Genomic DNA, 20,749 nt, shown 5'->3' with positions numbered 1-20,749 from the left:
AGAGGGAGAAATTAAGACAGTGTAGTATTAACAGAAAGTTAGAAAAGTACACTAACGGAACAGGATAAAGAGGCACAGGACAGTGCATATATGGACAGGGCTCATGAGTGGAAAAGGATGAACTGGTCAATGAAGAGTGCTCAGACTATTGGTCATCCGTACGGAAAACTGTAATTGGATCTCTTAACTCCACAGCAAACATAAAAAATAATTTCAGATGTATTAAGACTTACATGTAACAGGAAAAAAATGATAATAGTCTGAGGAGACAACATAAACTAATAACTTTCTGACCTCGGAATAGGGAAAGCTTTCTTAAATAAGTCACAAGAAATGCAAACTGTAAAAGAAAACATTGAAATTTCAACTACAAAAAATAGGAATTTTCGCTCATGAGGTAATATAGTATTGACAATGTAGCAGCTACATGCATCAACATAGTGAATCCCAAAACATAATCCTGAGTGAAAGGCAGTAATTAAAGAATACATACAATATCATTTCATTTATATAAAGTTTTATGAATGAGGAAACTAAAAACTCTGTTTTCCTCTAGGAGTTTTACAGTTCCAGGTCTTATATTTTATAATTCTTTAATCCATTTCAAGTTAATTTTTGTAGGTGGCTAAAATAGGGATCCAGTTTCATTCTATTACGTGTAGATATCCAATTTTCCCAGCATTTTTCATGTTAAAATTTTCTTAGAGGAAGTAGTGGAAAGATACCTGCCAAGTGCTAAAAAAAAAAAAAATGTCAGCCTCACCATGGTCAGAGGTTACAGGTGATTTTGATTTTCTTCTTTGGTTTAATCTCAATTTTATGAAGCTCTTACCTATTGTTTCTATAAAATGATAGAGGTTGTTAATAATGTTTGCAGAAAGAGTGTTCATTTTCCTTCCTGACCCCTCCACGAGGCATATAATGTATTGATATTGACATATATTGTCATATTACCTAGAGGGGACTACAGAAGCTGCCCTCTATCCTCAGAATTTGTGAGGTTCTTCTAGCCTAAAGAAAAAAGGGAACTGAAGGTACTTCTGTTTTCTACCTGCCTTGTCTTGACTTGCTCGCTCTCAGAATTATACTATTGGTGATGCTCTCAACAACCCCAGCAGTGCTGTTCATGTCATCTGTGTCTGTAGTTTGCCAGTAAGTAAAAACCATTGTAATAAACTGAGAACAAGTGTGACCTGGAACTCATGGATATATTCGTAAATTTACTTTTGTTTCTCGCTGTCTTTTTAAACCTGCTTAGAAGGAGTCATCCTTTTCTTCGACCTGGATTAAAACCTGGGGAGGTCTTGGGGCTCAGTCGGTTGAGTGGCCGACTTCAGCTCAGGTCATGATCTCGCAGTTAGTGAGTTCGAGCCCCGCGTCAGGCTCTGTGCTGATAGCTGGGAGCCTGGAGCCTGGAGCCTGCTTCTGTTTCTGTGTCTCCCTCTCTCTCTGCCCCTCCCCTGTTCGCGCTCTGTCTCTCTCTGCCTTTCAAAAATTAATAAATGTTAAAAAAAATAAAATAAAAAAAAACATGGGGAGGTCTATTGAATTTTCTGCTCCAACTTAACTAATGGACACTTTCATTTGCAAATACCCTCTCAATGCATTAGTTCAGAGGGTCCGCTTCAAAATACTAACAACACTTCACTCTTCATAACTGTTGGCCTAAACCCAGCCAGGGCTTACCACATGAACCGAAGGTCTGCAAAGAAGGCACGATCTGTTACTGCTGTCTTTCCTCAGTCTAGCGATTTCTGACTCAGCACCATGCACCACATCCTGGAATGGGCTTCCTTGACTTGCACCATTGTCTGATGGTTTAGTGCTCCCTGGGCCTGGCAGGGACGTAAAGTAACCCTTTCCATCATGTGCCCTTAGTGTAGGGTTGCCATATGAAGGGGGGGAAACACAGGACACCCAAATAAATTTGAATTCCAAGCACACAACAATTTTTAGTATATCTCAAATGTTGCTTGTCTGAAATTCAAATATTGCATGGGATATACTGAAAAATTATTCATTGTTTATCTCAACTTAATTAGATGTCCTACATTTTATCTGGCATCTCTACCTTTGCTCTTTTTTTAGGTTCTTCCCAATATTACTCTCTAAACCCAGACAAGGTCTGTCATCAAAATGGGAAGTCCCCTTTACCTCTTAGATTCTGCCCCAGCCATAAACTGACTGCCTCTTACTGTTGAGGTCTCTTCAGCTACCAGGATACCCTCTGGGCAAGATCCCTTTTATATGTCCCCAAGCTGATCCTCAGTCGGAGTGCCACAACCCATCCCTGGGATTCACTGGCATCTGCCTGGCCTCTGGAGGGGTTCAAAGTACCTTTTGCAGCCCAAGGAGCTGGACCTACATGCTCACCAATGTGAGGGAATGTATATCAAGCTGAATTTCTTTCCTCTAGGCTTAAGGTTAGGAGGCAGCAACTGTGTTCACTGCCTCTCCCTTGGTGGTGATGTGAGGCAGGGAGAGGGGACTGTTCTGTCCAAAGAAATGATTCTCTAAAATCTCTCTCAATATCCACATGCTGAACCTTTTAAAATTTTTGATGTGGAATCCAGTAATCCTATAATCAGTCATTAGCTCACTTCCTTGACAGTTTGGATCCTGGTAGTTTGAATCATTACTTGCTTTGATGTACAAAATCTTTTCTATCTTGGAACCTCAGTGACAATTGCCGAGTTAACATCAGGATGATACACAGTGCATATCCATCTCTGCTCAAGTGCTCAAATCCTGCGGCCTTCTTTCTCAACCAACAGCTGTGACTGCCTCCCTGGGTGGAAAGGAGAACTCTGCACGGAGACAGTTTCCACCTGTGACCCTGAACATGACCCTCCACACCACTGTAGCAAAGGAGCAACTTGTGTTTCATTGCCTCATGGGTATACCTGTTCCTGTCCTCTGGGAACCACTGGAATCCACTGTGAACAAGGTAAGGCAGAATTTCAACTCCTGCTTGTTCACAAATTAAGTCAGTTTCCTTTTCAAAAAGACAATGGAAAATATATAATAATCCTCGGCTTGCATAAGATCTGGATTTCCTCCACATTTACAAGCGCACTACAGGATAGGAGGGAGTGGGTGGAATAGGGCAGTCTTGTTCTCTCCATCATAGAGACGAACCCAAGTCATTTCTCTGCTGTCCTCCTTGCAGCCCAATAGCACAAACTCATCTTCATGGAGCCCACTCACCTAACACTGGCAGGAGAAGAAATGTGGTTCTCTACTGCCCATCATCCCCAAACCACAAGCGACAACTCCACACCGCATTTAATGCTTTCTCCTCCTAGAACTTCCCTGACCATCTCTGCCTACCCCAGCCTTTACAGACAAGACTGGGTTAATAGAACACTGCCACCTTTAAACCTCCTCAATCACACCATAACCCTCTGCTAAAGCTCTAGGAAGCCTAGAACAAGAGAACTTCTCAGGTGAACAGTGACCACAAGCACAAAGTCTAAATGGGGACTTTGGAAACTGAGTCCCATGGAAGAAATGAGGAAAGCATACACTGCTTAATATCTCAAGTCTTGCATGGGGTGCCTGGGTGGTGGAGTTGGGTAACCATCCGACTTCAACTCAGGTCATGATCTCACAGTTCATGGGTTTGAGCCCTGTGTTGGTATCTGTGCTGACAGCTCAGAGCCTGGAGCCTGCTTTGGATTCTGTGTCTCCCTCTCTCTCTGCCCCTCCCCTGCTCGCAATCTGTCTGTCTCTCTCAAAATAAATAATAAAACTTTTTTTTTTAACACATCTCAAGTCCTGCAGCTTCTAAAAATCAATACTTAATATTTCATTTTGTCATATTTGGTGTAGTTCTAAATTTCTCAGCGAAACTGGTCTAGAAGAAGACTCCATAACGCCATGTTCAGAGTCCTAACAATTCAGTTGTGTAACAGGCACAGTTGTGTTACCCTAAGGCTAATAGAATGGCCTGACTGAAGCTGCCCAGCCAGCCAGTCAGGACCCAGATGCACAACTCAGGTGGGTCCTGTTGTTCATTTTGTTGCCACCTGCTGGCTGCTATCTTGTCTAGTTTAAATATCAGTAGGGATGATTCTGGATCTTGGGGCTGGCTGGGACTTAAAAACAGTGTGGCAAGGAATCCAAACTCGCAGTTAAGGAATATGATGAGATGAAGCCAGAAAAATAGGGGGACGTAGAGTTTTACTTACTATCTCCTGGCTTCCTGAGATTGGAGAATCCACTATTATTCTATCCCACGTCACCCTCCATCCAGAAGATAAAGCTTTAGCCTTTATTTCCCCTATTTAGGAACAGAGGCTGGCATAGAAGGACAGGAACCAATCATCAATTGTGTTATATACACCTTTGCATAATTTGGGGGGGGGGGGTATTGTAATATATTCATATGTGTGGTAAGAACTAATTTAATCTCTCTCAGATCACTTTATCAAATATACTAATGCAAACATTTTTTATCCTATGTCCCTTGAGATTCTGTGAGTGTTTAACTCTCATCCAAAAGTCAAAAGTGTTAATAAATAGAAGACATTGGAGATTTAGAATACCAGTGATTTAGTGACAGAAATTTTTAATCATGTCTTAAGGTGTGACTATAAAATAATGAGATGCAGTTTTGTGCCTGGCTTATGGAAATCAGTCTTTTTCATAATGACATATGGCAGATCTTGATCTTTTTTAAATGCCTGTTCTTAGTTCCTAGAATTGCCACACTCCATCCTGGTATAGGAATTTTATCCATACTCTTTCCTCTGCCTTAAATGCTCTCGTGTTCCTCTCCACAGTCAGCTAACACTTATTTATCCTTCAGATTTCAACTCGGACTTTACTTCTTTGGGGAAGCATTCCCAGATTTCCTGTCATAGAACTGAGGGCAGTGACCATGCCTGTTTTTGTCTATTGTTGTTGAATCTCTATCACCCATCACATAGTGCAGATCAAAATATATATATACATTTCAACTTACTAGTTCTAAAATAATAAAAACTGATTGTGATAGTTTTCAAGAAATAGTTCCTGACTTTAGTGAAAAGTGAAGTACTTGAAACTTTACCGAAATGATGTATCTCTATTACTCCCAAAGAGATAGCTATTAGAAAGTGAAAGAAATAATAAGACAAGTTCACAGAAGGGCTAGTGACTATAACAATAGGGAAAGCTTAAAAGCTCAAATGATGAAAGCCTAGGGGATTATCCCAAAGTTTGAGTGGGTGTATATAAATAAATAATATTGGTATGTATATAAATAAATTATATAGAGAGATGGTAGATTAGAGAGGATAGATGATAGGTAGATAGATGAAAGAGATAATCAATAGATAGATGAGAGAGAGGGAAATAGTGACAATGATAAAACTATTTCATAGAGAGTTTACAAACTATGATAAAAGCTGCCAAAAAAATTATGTCACTCCCATAATTTTCCTTCTTCCTCTTCTATTTCCACATTCCAAGAAACCTTAAGTCTTAGAAACAAAATTAATTGAACTGCACATGGAACCTCAGACTTACAGCTTTCATACCTGCCTAGTTTTATGACCACCTTTTTTTTTTAAGTTTATTGATTTATTTTGAGAGAGAGAGAGAGGAAGAAAGAGGGTGCACAAGCAGGGGAGGAGCAGGAAAGAGAGAGGGAGAGAGAAAATCCCAAGCAGGCTCCACACTATCAGTACAGAGTCCCACTCGGGACTTGATCCTATAACTCTAGGATCATGACCTGAGCCAAAATCAAGAGTCAGATGCTTAACCAACAGAGCCACTCAGGTGACCCATGACCATCTTTATTGTAAGTAAGCCCCACCCCTAATACAAATCAAAACTCATGTTTACAATCTCTGAATGAGAAGAAACCAAAATGCAATTGCTATTTAAGTCTGATGAAGCTGTGAAGGGTAGGGATGGTGAAACGGTGTCATTTGCCTCAAAAATGCAGTCTAGCATTAGTAACCTTTGTTCTTTTCTCCTTCCCTTGGAGTAATGTTTATAGAATGGATTATTCACTAAAATGTTAAAATTGGGTACCAGTTCCAGACCAGGTGTTGGAAATACTCCCTTAACAAGACAGCTGCCCAGCCTCCATAAAAGTTACATTCCAATAGGAGGAGTCAGGCAAACACCATATCCACCAATCAGTGAGGAAAGATACAGACTGAGTTAATGCCATAAAGGAAATAAAGCAGAAGGGGAGATAGAAAGCCATTGGAAGAGTACATTTTAGTTGGGATGGTCAGGATCGGACTCTTTTAAGTGGGACATTTGAGCTCATCTAGTGAGAATTAGCCACGTGTGAAGTCATGTGGGACAAGTACTCTAGGCAGAGGCTAAACCCAGTAATAGGAAAATAATATTACTTATTTGAGAGAGAGAAAGGCAGCCAGTATTCCCAGAATAGGAGATGGTATTATAAGATGACTTCGGAAAGGCAAGCAGAAGTCAGATCATACAGAGTCTTGGAAAACATGGTAAAGAATTTTAATTTCATGCTAACAAAATAAGACACCTGTGAAGACTATAAGCAGGAGATTTGCATCCTGGTGCTTCAAGTAACTCGTGATTTCGTTTCTGCTGTTTAACTTTCTAAGCCTCAGTTTCATTATCTGTAAAGTGGCAATAGTAAGCGTGCCACCTATTTGCCACGTGCCCCGCCCTTCCTCCTACTCCCACCCCTCCCCCTCTGCTCTGTACCCCAGAGGCCCTCTCAGAGGATTGCATCGATGGGATCCCTTCCATTCTGCCTCCAGTTGAGTTTAGACAACAGAAGTCACCAGCAATTGTTGCGAGGAAGGAGAGTGAGACAGGGTATTTATTTCCCTAGATTTCTTGCCACTAGGTCACCAAAATTTACCTTTCCCCAAGGACACAGTTTCTGTCAGGAGATCCTCACCTTCTCCAGCTTCAGGCCTAAGAGTGAAAACAGCTCCCTATTGAGACAAAGCCCAGAGCAACACCCCAGCTCCTGCAGTTTCCCTGAACCCTGCCCACATCTTGGTAAATGGTCTTCATTCCCTTATTTTCAAACTACTCCACATGAGCATACCATCTATTCACTGCCAGGACCCTCACTGATATAATAACTATGATTTTGCCCACTTTACAAAATTCATGGGAGACAGTGTATATAACAGTTCTTTATTAAGTATAAAGTGCTATAAAATATAAAGTATTATTTTTTTCCTCTTGTTCTCAAGATCCAAAATTCAGACCAACACTCTTAATAAAATAATTGAGCCATATTATGTATTAAATCTACATTTTGGTATCAAGTGTTCCAGGAGTGTAGAATCACAGGACATCACCAATCATCTTCTAGTCCAACAGTATCAATTTATAAATGAGGAGACTAATGCTCAGAGAAATTAAATAATGTACCAAAAGTCTCAGAAAAAAGTCTCTTGACTCTCAATCCAATTATTAATAGCTTCTTAATAATTAGTTAATAAATACAAGCACAGTATATCACCATCGAGTTCACTAACACTCTGTTTCTAGATCTTAGCAGTCCCTTATAATAGCCATTCCATAAGTAAATATGGCATAGGAATTAATAATGTAGAGGTAACATATTTATCAACAACTATCATACTCCAGTTATCTAAGAAAGCCTAATAAAGGAGCAATGTAATCATTAAAATTCAAATAACTTCAGAACTAAAATTTGTATTTGAATGAGTCATCAATGGGTAGGATTGAAAAGAACCTTAAAAATCACTTACTTAATCCCAACTCTTCTACTTCAAAAGAGGTAAAAATCAAAACTCTGAATTAGGGATGCCTGGGTGGTTCAGTCAATTAAGAGACTAACTCTTGAATTCAGCTCAGGTCGTGATCTCACATTTGTGAAATCCAGCCCTGCATGGGGCTCCAAGCTGAGCATGGAGACTGCTTGGGATTCTCTATCTCCCTCTCCCCCCCGCCCCTTCCAGTTTGCCTTCACGAGAACCCCCCCCCCCTCAAAACCAAAACAAAACCAAGAACCTCTAAATTAGTGGGACTAAGAATTTAAGCTTTCACATGGCCAATCCAGTGAGTTTCCCATTACACTGTATTACCTACACTTATAATCAAAATATATAAACTACCAGTCACATGAAATGAGTAAAAACCTGTGCAGCCTGTGTTATGCAAAACTGGTTAATAAAATATCTTTGTCCCAGTATTTTAAATACTTGTAAGTATTTTTTAAATTTTATTTATTTATTTAGAGAGCAGGAGAGAGGCAAAGGGAGAGAGAGAGAGAGAGATTGAGAGAATCCCAAGCAGGCTCCACACACACACACAGAACCCAACTCAGGGCTCTCATGAACCATGAAATCACGACCTAAGCCGAAATCAATAGTCGGATGCTTAACTGAGCCACCAGGGGCCCCAAAATAGTTAAGTATTTTAAAGTGTATGTATGTATCTGATCAAAGGGTTGCTGGGGGAAATTTTCTATACCAGCATTACAGTTTAAGTAGTAAAATTTGATTTTGTCTGTCCCTTACTCTTAAGATGTCTAACTAATGGGAAAGAGAGATCTTTCAAGTCCCTTAAAACATTTACCTGTAACTGTCAGAAAGAAAAATCCATTTAAGGACAAGAGAAGGAGAATTCGTGATTGGCATATTTTCTTTTCACCATGGCCCCAACCCAAACTCCTCAGGAATTCCAGAGGTATGGTGCTGTAGTAAGGAAAATATCAACAGACCACTTGAATTCGATGGCTTTAAGGGTCACCACCACCAAAAATGATTCCAAAATATCTGAGCCTAGTTCTAGAAGCACAGGAATTCACAATGTTCACATTATCTGGCCCAGAAACCAGCTCAGACTTGTGTTTTTTAAACACCCAAGGGACCCAAACCAGCTTTACAAATTAAACTGAAGATAAAGAAGGGTGGTCAGCAAACAACAGCATCTGGGTTCTACAGTTCACAGGACTATTGATCTTAATTTAGAAAGAAATAACAGGATAGGGTAAATGTTTTGCAATCCAGTTTGGTCATTAAAATATTCCATTTCCAGCAGAACTCTGGTTTACAATTATTTTGCAAGACAGGCAATATGCCAAGTTTCTTTTCTCGTACACTCAAATCTTGTTCCTTTGCTTTTGTGTGTGTGTGTGTGTGTGTGTGTGTGTGTGTTGTAGCTGTATTTCCTGTTAGAATCTGTGTTTTACAACTATACATATAACCTTTCCTGAATCATAAAATCTCTCCTCTGGATTTATTTTTCCCACATTATTGGTAAATTGCTTTTTCCTATTTACCACTAAATCTTAGCTATTGCATATTGGTGACATTTAGCCAAATGAGATTCTGTAATATGTGTGTTTTTACCTTTTAGTCTGGAAGATACAGAAAATGTTTCCATTTTTCTTACATTCTTTACATCTTTAGTGAAATTTTTTTTTCTCATTCATTTCTCATTCCCTAAGGTAAAGAAACCCACTCATATGCTGGCAGTTAGAATGAAACAAGCAAATATTCAAGCTACCTAGACAGTCTTAATGCCAAGAATACTTTATCGTCCCTAGCTTTCATTGAAATTAATTCAAGGTCATAGAGAAGCTCAGTTCTTCAAGCCTTCCTGACACACGGGGCGCCTTCCTGCCAAGTCTTTGGTTTTCCTGATAGTAAAGAAAAGGGTCCACAACACTATAGATGGCAATTTCAACAATCATTACTGTTTGCCTATTTTCAGATATTCATTTCCAGGTGCTTTTAGCTATGTGGTAATAGAGCAAGTAATCCACAAGCTTTCTTCATAGAAAAAAAAATGAATCGTAGTCTTTATTTATTTCCCCTACTTTTAATCCCATCTTATTAGTAAGGATGTGGTTATATGTATACTAGATCCTCTATCTCTACAATTTTATAATACTAGTGAAAAATAAACAGGAACTAGCTATAATCCCTAGGAACACATATTTTAATTATTTAATCTTCTTTCTGTGTCCTTCAATACAACCTGCTAAATCATAAATTAAACTCAGTAAGGCAGTGAATTATATATAACAATTCTAATGTTTATGTGAACATTAAGCTTTTTGAGTGTCCAAAGGAATAGAAGTTGCAGGTGAGTCCTAGTAGAAAGAAACAGACACAACTGCTTTTTCCTAACCTTGGACTTTGGACAAGTTAAGTTAGCTCTCCAGAACATGAGGCTTCTCAAGTGTGAAAAAAAGGTGAAAAACGAATATGTGAAAATCTCTGTTTGGAGGAAATTTTTGGCCAAAGTCTGGAGAGTCCATTCTCTTTGTCAAGTCCTAAGTTAATGATTACTACTTTTTATAAGGTAGTGAGTGAAAGTTAAAAACTATTAGGAGACAGACATCTATGAGAGGTTTTTCTTCAACAAAGTCCTTTTGATTTTGTATTCAAGATAACATTAAGTAATAAACAGCACTCACAATGAATCTTCAGCTCTCTACTGCTAATGTTTCCTCCCTTGAAATGTTTTACATGTTTAAACATAAATACCCTGTTCCCTGCAGTGAAAAAAAATGTTTTTGCTTACAGTCAATTTCTGTGGCTAGGGCTTGGTTGCCTCTTCCCCCGTGGCAGGTTTGTGCACCTTCTTTTAATATGAAATGATGCACAGTGCTAAGATCCAACCACAAACTTTACTTTCTAGTTTGGGGAACTAAGAGACAGGCTCCCTCTAGTTTCTACTAGAAATATTGAAAAGTGACAAGCAAACTAAAGTTTTCACAATCGCTAAAGATACAAAGATTGCAAAATATTGTTCTATGTTCTTTTGTTAAAGTCTGTACACTTTATCTTAAGAAAAATTTAAAAAGCAAACCTCCCTGTACCATGCTGTTCTAGTGGCCAAGGAATATCACAAGGCAACGGTCAAGAAAGCCCAGTGGTCTGAGAGGCAAAATTGTCTAAGAGTCTCCTAACACACCTCATGATGAGGTGTCACTGAAATAAAAGAGGCCAGCACAGTACCTAGTACACAAGAAGCACTCCATAAATGATTAGCCCCATCCTACAGATGAAGAAGAAAGTACTAGATTACACTTATGTTAAATGTAGACAACGTCCACATAGATATTTTGATCAATTTTATTTTAAAAATAGGAGTTAGTCTTAAATATTCTTTTTTTTTTTTTTTTTTTTTTTGGTGTTTATTTATTATTGAGAGAGAGAGCACAAGTCGGGAGAGGCAGAGAGACAGGGGGAACAAGGATCCAAACTGGGCTCTGTGCTGACAGCAAAAAGCCCGATGAAGGGCTCAAGCTTACAAACCATGAGATCATGACCTGAGCCGAAGTCAAATGCTTAACTGACTGAGCCACCCAGGCACCCCAAGTTATTCTTAAGTTAGAATATTTTATTTTTTTTAACTTGTTTTATTTTTTATTTTTTTAAATTTACATCCAAATTAGTTAGCATACAGTGCAACAGTGATTTCAGGAGTAGGTTCCTTAGTGACCCTTACCCATTTAGCCCATCCCCCCTCCCACAACCCCTCCAGTAACCCTGTTTGTTCTACATATTTATGAGTCTCTTCTGTTTTTCCCCCTCCCTGTTTTTATATTATTTTTGTTTCCCTTCCCTTATATTCATCTGTTTTGTCTCTTAAAGTCCTCATGAGTGAAGTCATATGATTTTTCTCTTTCTCTGACTCACTAATTTCACTTAGAATAATACCCTCCAGTTCCATCCACATAGTTGCAAATGGCAAGATTTCATTCTTTTTGATTGCTGAGTAATATTCCATTGCATATATATACATCTTCTTTATCCATTCATCCATCGATGGACATTTGGGCTCTTCCATACTTTGGCTATTGTTGATAGTGCTGCTATAAACATGGGGGTGCATGTGTCCCTTTGAAACAGCACACCTGTATCCCTTGGATAAATGCCTAGTAGTGCAATTGCTGGGTTGTAGGGTAGTTCTATTTTTAGTTTTTTGAGGAACCTCCATACTGTTTTCCAGAGTGGCTGCACCAGCTTGCATTGCCACCAACAATGCAAAAGAGATCCTCTTTCTCCGCATCCTTGCCAACATCTGTTGTTGCCTGAGTTATTAATGTTAGCCATTCTGACAGGTATAAGGTGGTATCTCATTGTGGTTTTGATTTATATTTCCCTGATGATGAGTGATGTTGAGCATTTTTTCATGTGTCGGTTGACCATCTGGATGTCTTCTTTGGAGAAGTGTCTATTCATGTCTTTTGCCCATTTCTTCACTGGATTATTTGTTTTTTGGGTGTGGAGTTTGATAAGCTCTTTATAGATTTTGGACACTAACCTTTTATCTGATATGTCATTTACAAATATCTTTTCCCATTCTGTCAGTTGCCTTTTAGTTTTGTTGATTGTTTCCTTCGCTGTGCAAAAGCTTTTTATCTTGATGAGGTCCCAGTAGCTCATTTTTGCTTTTGTTTCCCTTGCCTCTGGAGACGTGTTGGGTAAGAAGTTATGCAGGCAAGATCAAAGAGGTTTTTGCCTGCTTTCTCCTCGAGGATTTTGATGGCTTCCTGTCTTACATTGAGGTCTTTCATCCATTTTGAGTTTATTTTTGTGTATGGTATAAGAAAGTGGTCCAGGTTCATTCTTCTGCATGTTGCTGTCCAGTTTTCCCAGCACCACTTGCTGAAGAGACTGTCTTTATTCCATTGGATATTCTTTCCTGCTTTGTCAAAGATTAGTTGGCCATACATTTGTGGGTCCATTTCTGGGTTCTCTATTCTGTTCCATTGATCTGAGTGTCTGTTCTTGTGCCAGTACCATACTGTTTTGATTATAGCTTTGTAATGTAGCCTGAAGTCTGGGATTGTGATGCCTCCTGCTTTGGTTTTCTTTTTCAAGATTGCTTTGGCTATTCAGGGTCTTTTCTAGTTCCATACAAATTTTAGGATTATATGTTCTAGCTCTGTGAAGAATGCTGGTGTTATTTTGATAGGCATTTCACTGAATATGTAGATTGCTTTGGGTAATATCAACATTTTAACAATATTTGTTCTTCCTATCCAGGAGCATAGAATCTTTTTCCATTTTGTTTGTGTCTTCTTCAGTTTCTTTCATAAACTTTCTATAGTTTTCAGTGTATAGATTTTTCACCTCTTTGGTTAGATTTATTCCTAGGTATTTTATGGTTTTTTTGTGCAACTGTAAATGGGATCGATTCCTTGATTTCTCTGTCACTTCATTGTTGGTGTATAGGAATGCAACCTATTTCTGTGCATTGATTTTATATCCTGCAACTTTGCTGAATTCATGAATTCACTGCTAGAAGCAGTTTTTCAGTGGAATCTTTTGGGTTTTCCATATAGAGTATCATGTCATCTGCAAAAAGTGAAAGTTTGACCTCCTCCTGGCTGATTTGGATGCCTTTTATTTCTTTGTGTTTTCTGATTGCAGAGGCTAAGACTTCCAATACTATGTTGAATAACAGTGGTGAGAGTGGACATCCCTGTCTTGTTCCTGACCTTAGGGGGAAAGCTGTCAGTTTTTCCCCATTGAGGATGATAATTAGCGTTGAGTCATTCATATATGCCTTTTCTCGAGGTATGCTCCTTCTATCCCTACTTTCTTGAGGGTCTTTATCAAGAAAGGATGCTGTATTTTGTCAAATGCTTTCTCTGCATCTATTGAGAGGATCATATGGTTCTTGTCCTTTCTTTTATTGATGTGATGAATCACGTTAATTTTTTTTGCAGATATTGAACCAGCCCTGCATCCCAGGTATAAATCCCGCTTAGTCGTGGTGACTAATTTTTTTAATGTATTGGTGCATCCGGTTGGATAATATCTTGTTGAGGATTTTTGCATCCATGTTCATCAGGGAAATTGGTCTATAGTTCTCCTTTTTAGTGGGGTCTCTGGTTTTGGAATCAAGGTAATTCTGGCTTCATAGAAAGAGTTTGGAAGTTTTCCTTCCATTTCTATTTTTAGAACAGTTTCAAGAGAATAGGTGTTAACTCTTCCTTAAATGTTTGGTAGAATTCCCCTGGAAAGCCATCTGGCCCTGGACTCTTGTTTTTTGGCAGATTTTTGATTACTAATTCGATTTCCTTACTGGTTATGGGTCTGTTCAAATTTTCTATTTCTTCCTGTTTCAATTTTGGTAGTGTATATGTTTCTAGGAATTTGTCCATTTCTTCCAGATTGCCCATTTTATTGGCATATAATTGCTCATAATATTCTCTTATTATTGTTTTTATTTCTGCTGTGTTGGTTGTGATCTCTCCTCTTTCATTCTGGATTTTATTTATTTGGGTCCTTTCCTTTGTCTTTTTGGTCAAACTGGCTAGTGGTTTATCAAGTTTGTTAATTCTTTCAAAGAACCAGCTTCTGGTTTCATTGATCTGTTGTACTGTTTATTGGTTTCGATAGCATTAATTTCTGCTCTAATCTTTTATTATTTCCTGTCTTCTGCTGGTTTGGGGTTTTATATGCTGTTCTTTTGGCAGCTCCTTAAGGCATAAGGTTAGGTTGTGTATCTGAGATCTTTCTTCCTTCTTTAGGAAGGCCTGGATTGCTATATACTTTCCTCTTATGACCACCTTTGCTGCATCCCAGAGGTTTTGGGTTGTGGTGTTATCATTTTCATTGGCTTCCATATACTTTTTAATTTCCTCTTTAACTTCTTGGTTGGCCCATTCATTATATAGAAGGATGTTCTTCAGTCTCCAAGTATTTGTTACCTTTCCAAATTTTTTCTTGTGGTTGATTTTGAGTTTCATAGTGTTGTGGTCTGAAAATATATACGGAATCATTTCGAACTTTTTATACTTACTTAGGGCTGATTTGTATCCCAGTATATGGTCTATTCTGGAGAATGTTCCATGTCCACTGGAGAAGAATGTATATTCTGCTGCTTTAGGATGAAATGTTCTGAATGTATCTGTTAAGTCCATCTAGTCCAGTGTATCATTCAAAGCCATTGTTTCCTTGTTGATTTTTTGATTAGATGATCTGTCCATTGCTGTGAGTGGGGTGTTGAAGTCTCCTATTATTATGATATTACTATCGATGAGTTTTTTATGTTTGTGATTAGTTGATTTATATATTTGGGTGCTACCACATTTGGCAGATAAATGTTTACAATTGTTAGGTCTTTTTGGTGGATAGACCCCTTGATTATGATATAATGCCCTTCTGCACCTCTTGATATGGTCTTTATTTTATTTTATTTTTTTTAAGTTTTATTTGGTAAAATATATATCACATAACACTTGACATTTAAACCATTTTAAGTGTATAATTCAGGGCCATAAAGTACATTCCCAATGTTGTACAACCATCACCATTGTCTACTTCCAAAATATTTTCATCCCCCCAAAGAGAAACTATAACCACTAAGCAGTAACTCTGTTCATTATCCCCCAGCCCCTGATAACCTCTGTTCCATTTTCTGTCTTTATAAATTTGCCTGTTCTAGATATTTCATGTACGTGAAATGTTATTTTTCTTTTTTTCAATATATGAAATTTATTGTCAAATTGGTTTCCATACAACACCCAGTGCTCATCCTAAAAGGTGCCCTCCTCAATACCCATCACCCACTCTCCCCTCCCCCCACCCCCCATCAACCCTCAGTTTGTTCTCAGTTTTTAACAGTCTCTTATGCTTTGGCTCTCTCCCACTCTAACCTCTTTTTTTTTTCCTTCCCCTCCCCCATGGGTTTCTGTTAAGTTTCTCAGGATCCACGTAAGAGTGAAACCATATGGTATCTGTCTTTCTCTGTATGGCTTATTTCACTTAGCATCACACTCTCCAGTTCCATCCACATTGCTACAAAGGGCCATATTTCATTCTTTCTCATTGCCACGTAGTACTCCATTGTGTATATAAACCACAATTTCTTTATCTATTCATCAGTTTATGGACATGTAGGCTCTTTCCATAATTTGGCTATTGTTGAGAGTGCTGCTATAAACATTGGGGTACAAGTGCCCCTATGCATCAGTACTCCTGTATCCCTTGGATAAATTCCTAGCAGTGCTATTGCTGGGTCATAGGGTAGGTCTATTTTTAATTTTTTGAGGAACCTCCACACTGTTTTCCAGAGTGGCTACACCATTTTGCATTCCCACCAACAGTGCAAGAGGGTTCCCGTTTCTTCACATCCTCTCCAGCATCTATAGTGTCCTGATTTGCTCATTTTGGCCACTCTGATGGGCGTGAGGTGATATCTGAGTGTGGTTTTGATTTGTATTTCCCTGATGAGGAGCAACGTTGAGCATCTTTACATGTGACTGTTGGCCATCTGGATGTCTTCTTTAGAGAAGTGTCTATTCATGTTTTCTGCCCATTTCTTCACTGGATTATTTGTTTTTCGGGTGTGGAATTTGGTGAGCTCCTTATAGATTTTGGATACTAGCCCTTTGTCCGATATGGCATTTGCAAATATCTTTTCCCATTCTGTTGGTTGCCTTTTAGTTTTGTTGGTTGTTTCCTTTGCTGTGCAGAAGCTTTTTATCTTCATAAGGTCCCAGTAGTTCATTTTTGCTTTTAATTCCCTTGCCTTTGGGGATGTGTCAAGTAAGAGATTGCTATGGCTAAGGTCAGAGAGGTCTTTTCCTGCTTTCTCCTCTAAGGTTTTGATGGTTTCCTGTCTCACATTCAGGTCCTTTATCCATTTTGAGTTTATTTTTGTGAATGGTGTGAGAAAGTGGTCTAGTTTCAACCTTCTGCATGTTGCTGTCCAGTTCTCCCAGCACCATTTGTTAAAGAGACTGTCTTTTTTCCATTGGATGTTCTTTCCTGCTTTGTCAAAGATGAGTTGGCCATACGTTTGTGGGTCTAGTTCTGGGGTTTCTATTCTATTCCATTGGTCTGTGTGTCTGTTTTTGTGCCAATACCATGCTGTCTTGATGATGACAGCTTTGTAGTAGAGGCTAAAGTCTGGGATTGTGATGCCTCCTGCTTTGGTCTTCTTCTTCAGAATTACTTTGGCTATTCGGGGCCTTTTGTGGTTCCATATGAATTTTAGGATTGCTTGTTCTAGCTTCGAGAAGAATGCTGGTGCAATTTTGATTGGGATTGCATTGAATGTGTAGATAGCATTGGGTAGTATTGACATTTTGACAATATTTATTCTTCCAATCCATGAGCACGGAATGTTTTTCCATTTCTTTATATCTTCTTCAATTTCCTTCATAAGCTTTCTATAATAATTTTCAGCATACAGATCTTTTACATCTTTGGTTAGATTTATCCCTATGTACTTTATGCTTCTTGGTGCAATTGTGAATGGGACCAGTTTCTTTATTTGTCTTTCTTTTGCTTCATTATTAGTGTATAAGAATGCAACTGATTTCTGTACATTGATTTTGTATCCTGCAACTTTGCTAAATTCATGTATCAGTTCTACCAGTCTTTTGGTGGAGTCTGTTGGATTTTCCATGTATAATATCATGTCATCTGCAAAAAGTGAAAGCTTGACTACATCTTTGCCAATTTGGATGCCTTTGATTTCCTTTTGTTGTCTGATTGCTGATGCTAGCACTTCCAACACTATGTTAAACAACAGCGGTGAGAGTGGACATCCCTGTCATGTTCCTGATCTCAGGGAAAAAGCTCTCAGTTTTTCCCATTGAGGATGATGTTAGCTGTGGGCTTTTCATAAATGGCTTTTATGATCTTTAAGTATGTTCCTTCTATTCTGACTTTCTCGAGGGTTTTAGTAAGAAAGGATGCTGAATTTTGTCAAATGCTTTTTCTGCATCGATTGACAGGATCATATGGTTCTTATATTTTCTTTTATTAATATGATGTGTCATGTTGATTGATTTGCAAATGTTGAACGAGCCCTGCATCCCAGGAATGAATCCCACTTGATCATGGTGAATAATTCTTTTTATAAGCTGTTGAATTTGATTTGTTAGTATCTTATTGAGAATTTTTGCATCCATATTCATCAGGGATATTGGCCTGTAGTTCTCTTTTTTTACTGGGTCTCTGGTTTAGGAATCAAAGTAATACTGGCTTCATAGAATGAGTCTGGAAGTTTTCATTCCCTTTCTATTTCTTGGAATAGCTTGAGAAGGATAGGTATTATCTCTGCTTTAAATGTCTGGTAGAATTCCCCAGGGAAGCCATCTGGTCCTGGACTCTTATTTGTTGGGAGATTTTTGATAACCGATTCAATTTCTTCGCTGGTTATGGGTCTTTTCAAGCTTTCTATTTCCTCCTGTTTGAGTTTTGGAAGTGTGTGGGTGTTTAGGAATTTATCCATTTCTTCCAGGTTGTCCAGTTTGTTGGCATGTAATTTTTCATAGTATTCCCTGATAATTGCTTGTATTTCTGAGGGATTGGTTGTAATCATTCCATTTTCATTCATGATATTATCTATTTGGGTCATCTCCCTTTTCTTTTTGAGAAGCCTGGCTAGAGGTTTAGCAATTTTGTTTATTTTTTCAAAAAACCAACTCTTGGTTTCATTGATCTGCTCTACAGTTTTTTTAGATTCTATATTGTTTATTTCTGCTCTGTTCTTTATTATTTCTCTTCTGCTGGGTTTGGGGTGTCTTTGCTGTTCTGCTTCTATTTCCTTTAGATTTTGTATTTGGGATTTTTCTTGTTTCTTGAGATAGGCCTGGATTGCAATGTATTTTCCTCTCAGGACTGCCTTCGCTGCATCCCAAAGCGTTTGGATTGTTGTATTTTCATTTTCATTTGTTTCCATATATTTTTTTTAATTTCTTCTCTAATTGCCTGGTTGACCCACTCATTCGTTAGTAGGGTGTTCTTTAACCTCCATGCTTTTGGAGGTTTTCCAGACTTTTTCCTGTGGTTGATTACAAGCTTCATAGCATTGTGGTCTGAAAGTATGCATGGTATGATCTCAATTCTTGTATACTTATGAAGGGCTGTTTTGTGACCCAGTATGTGATCTATCTTGGAGAATGTTCCATGTGCACTCGAGAAGAAAGTATGTTCTGTTGCTTTGGGATGCAGAGTTCTAAATATATCTGTCAAGTCCATCTGATCCAATGTATCATTCAGGGCCCTTGTTTCTTTATTGACCGTATGTCTAGATGATCTATCCATTTCTGTAAGTGGAGTGTTAAAGTCCCCTGCAATTACCACATTCTTATCAATAAAGTTGCTTATGTTTATGAGTAATTGTTTTATATATTTGCGGGCTCCCGTATTTGGCGCATAGACATTTATAATTGTTAGCTCTTCCTGATGGATAGACCCTGTAATTATTGTATAATGCCCTTATTCATCTCTTGTTTCAGCCTTTAATTTAAAGTCTAGTTTGTCTGATATAAGTATGGCTACTCCAGCTTTCTTTTGGCTTCCAGTAGCATGATAAATAGTTCTCCATCCCCTCACTCTCAATCTGAAGGTGTCCTCAGGTCTAAAATGAGTCTCTTGTAGACAGCAAAGAGATGGGTCTTGTTTTTTTATCCATCCTGATACCCTATGTCTTTTGGTTGGCACATTTAATCCATTTACATTCAGTGTTATTATAGAAAGGTATGGGTTTAGGGTCATTGTGATGTCTGTATGTTTTATGCTTGTAGCGATGTCTCTGTTACTTTGTCTCATAGGATCCCCCTTGGGATCTCTTGTAGAGCTGGTTTAGTGGTGACAAATTCCTTCAGTTTTTGTTTGTTTGGGAAGACCTTTATCTCTCCTTCTATTCTAAATGACAGACTTGCTGGATAAAGGATTCTCGGCTGCATATTTTTTTCTGTTCATCACATTGAAGATCTCCTGCCATTCCTTTCTGGCCTGCCAAGTTTCAAAGGAGAGATCAGTCACGAGTCTTATAGGTCTCCCTTTATATGTTAGGGCACGTTTATCCCTCGCTACTTTCAGAATTTTCTCCTTATCCTTGTATTTTGTCAGTTTCACTATGATATGTCGTGTAGAAGATCGATTCAAGTTACGTCTGAAGGGAGTTCTCTGTGCCTCTTGGATTTCAATACCTTTTTCCTTCCCCAGATCAGGGAAGTTCTCAGCTATTATTTCTTCAAGTACCCCTTCAGCACCTTTCCCTCTCTCTTCCTCCTCTGGAATACCAATTATGCGTAGATTATTTCTCTTTAGTGCATCACTTAGTTCTCTAATTTTCCCCTCATACTCCTGGATTTTTCTATCTCTCTTTTTCTCAGCTTCCCCTTTTTCCATAATTTTATCTTCTAGTTCACCTATTCTCTCCTCTGCCTCTTCAATCCGAGCCGTGGTCGTTTCCATTTTATTTTGCATTTCGTTTAAAGCACTTTTCAGCTCCTCCTGACTATTCCTTAGTCCCTTGATCTCTGTAGCAATAGATTCTCTGCTGTCCTCTATACTGTTTTCAAGCCCAGCGGTTAATTTTATGACTATTATTCTAAATTCTTGTTCCGTTATATCGCTTGAGTCGTTTTTGATCAATTCGTTAGCTGTTGCTACTTCCTGGAGTTTCTTTTGAGGAGAATTCTTCCATTTTGTCATTTTGGGTAGTCCCTGCAGTGGCTCCAAACTGCAGGGCACTTCCCCTGTGCTGTCTTGAATAACTTGCGTTGGTGGGCGGGGTCGCAGTCAGACCCGATGTCTGCCCCCAGCCCACCGCTGGGGCCACAGTCAGACTGGTGTGTACCTTCTCTTCTACTCTCCTAGGGGCAGGATTCGCTGTGGGGTGGTATGGCCCGTCTGGGCTACTTGCACACTGCCAGGCTTGTGGTGCTGGGGATCTGGCATATTAGCTGAGGTGGATCGGCAAGTTGCACAGGGGTGGGAAGGGCAGGCTTAGCTCCCGCTTCTCCTTCAGTGATCCACTTCAGGAGGGGCCCTGTGGCAGCGGGAGGGAG

General features: G+C 38.8%; 1 protein-coding gene across 1 annotated transcript in view; it reads left to right on the top strand.

Moving 5' to 3' along the window:
• EYS (eyes shut homolog) overlaps nt 1–20,749 on the top strand; it is a 1,768,122-nt gene that overhangs the window by 1,724,802 nt on the left and 22,571 nt on the right. The window contains 1 exon segment of the mRNA XM_042939126.1: nt 2,775–2,947. Coding sequence (XP_042795060.1) covers nt 2,775–2,947 — 173 coding nt within the window.

This window comes from Panthera leo, chromosome B2 (assembly GCF_018350215.1).
Source record: "Panthera leo isolate Ple1 chromosome B2, P.leo_Ple1_pat1.1, whole genome shotgun sequence".
In the NCBI taxonomy this organism is placed as follows: Eukaryota; Metazoa; Chordata; class Mammalia; order Carnivora; family Felidae; genus Panthera; species Panthera leo.
The sequence above is the reverse complement of the archived record's forward strand: the minus strand, read 5'-3'. Positions and strand labels throughout refer to the sequence as shown.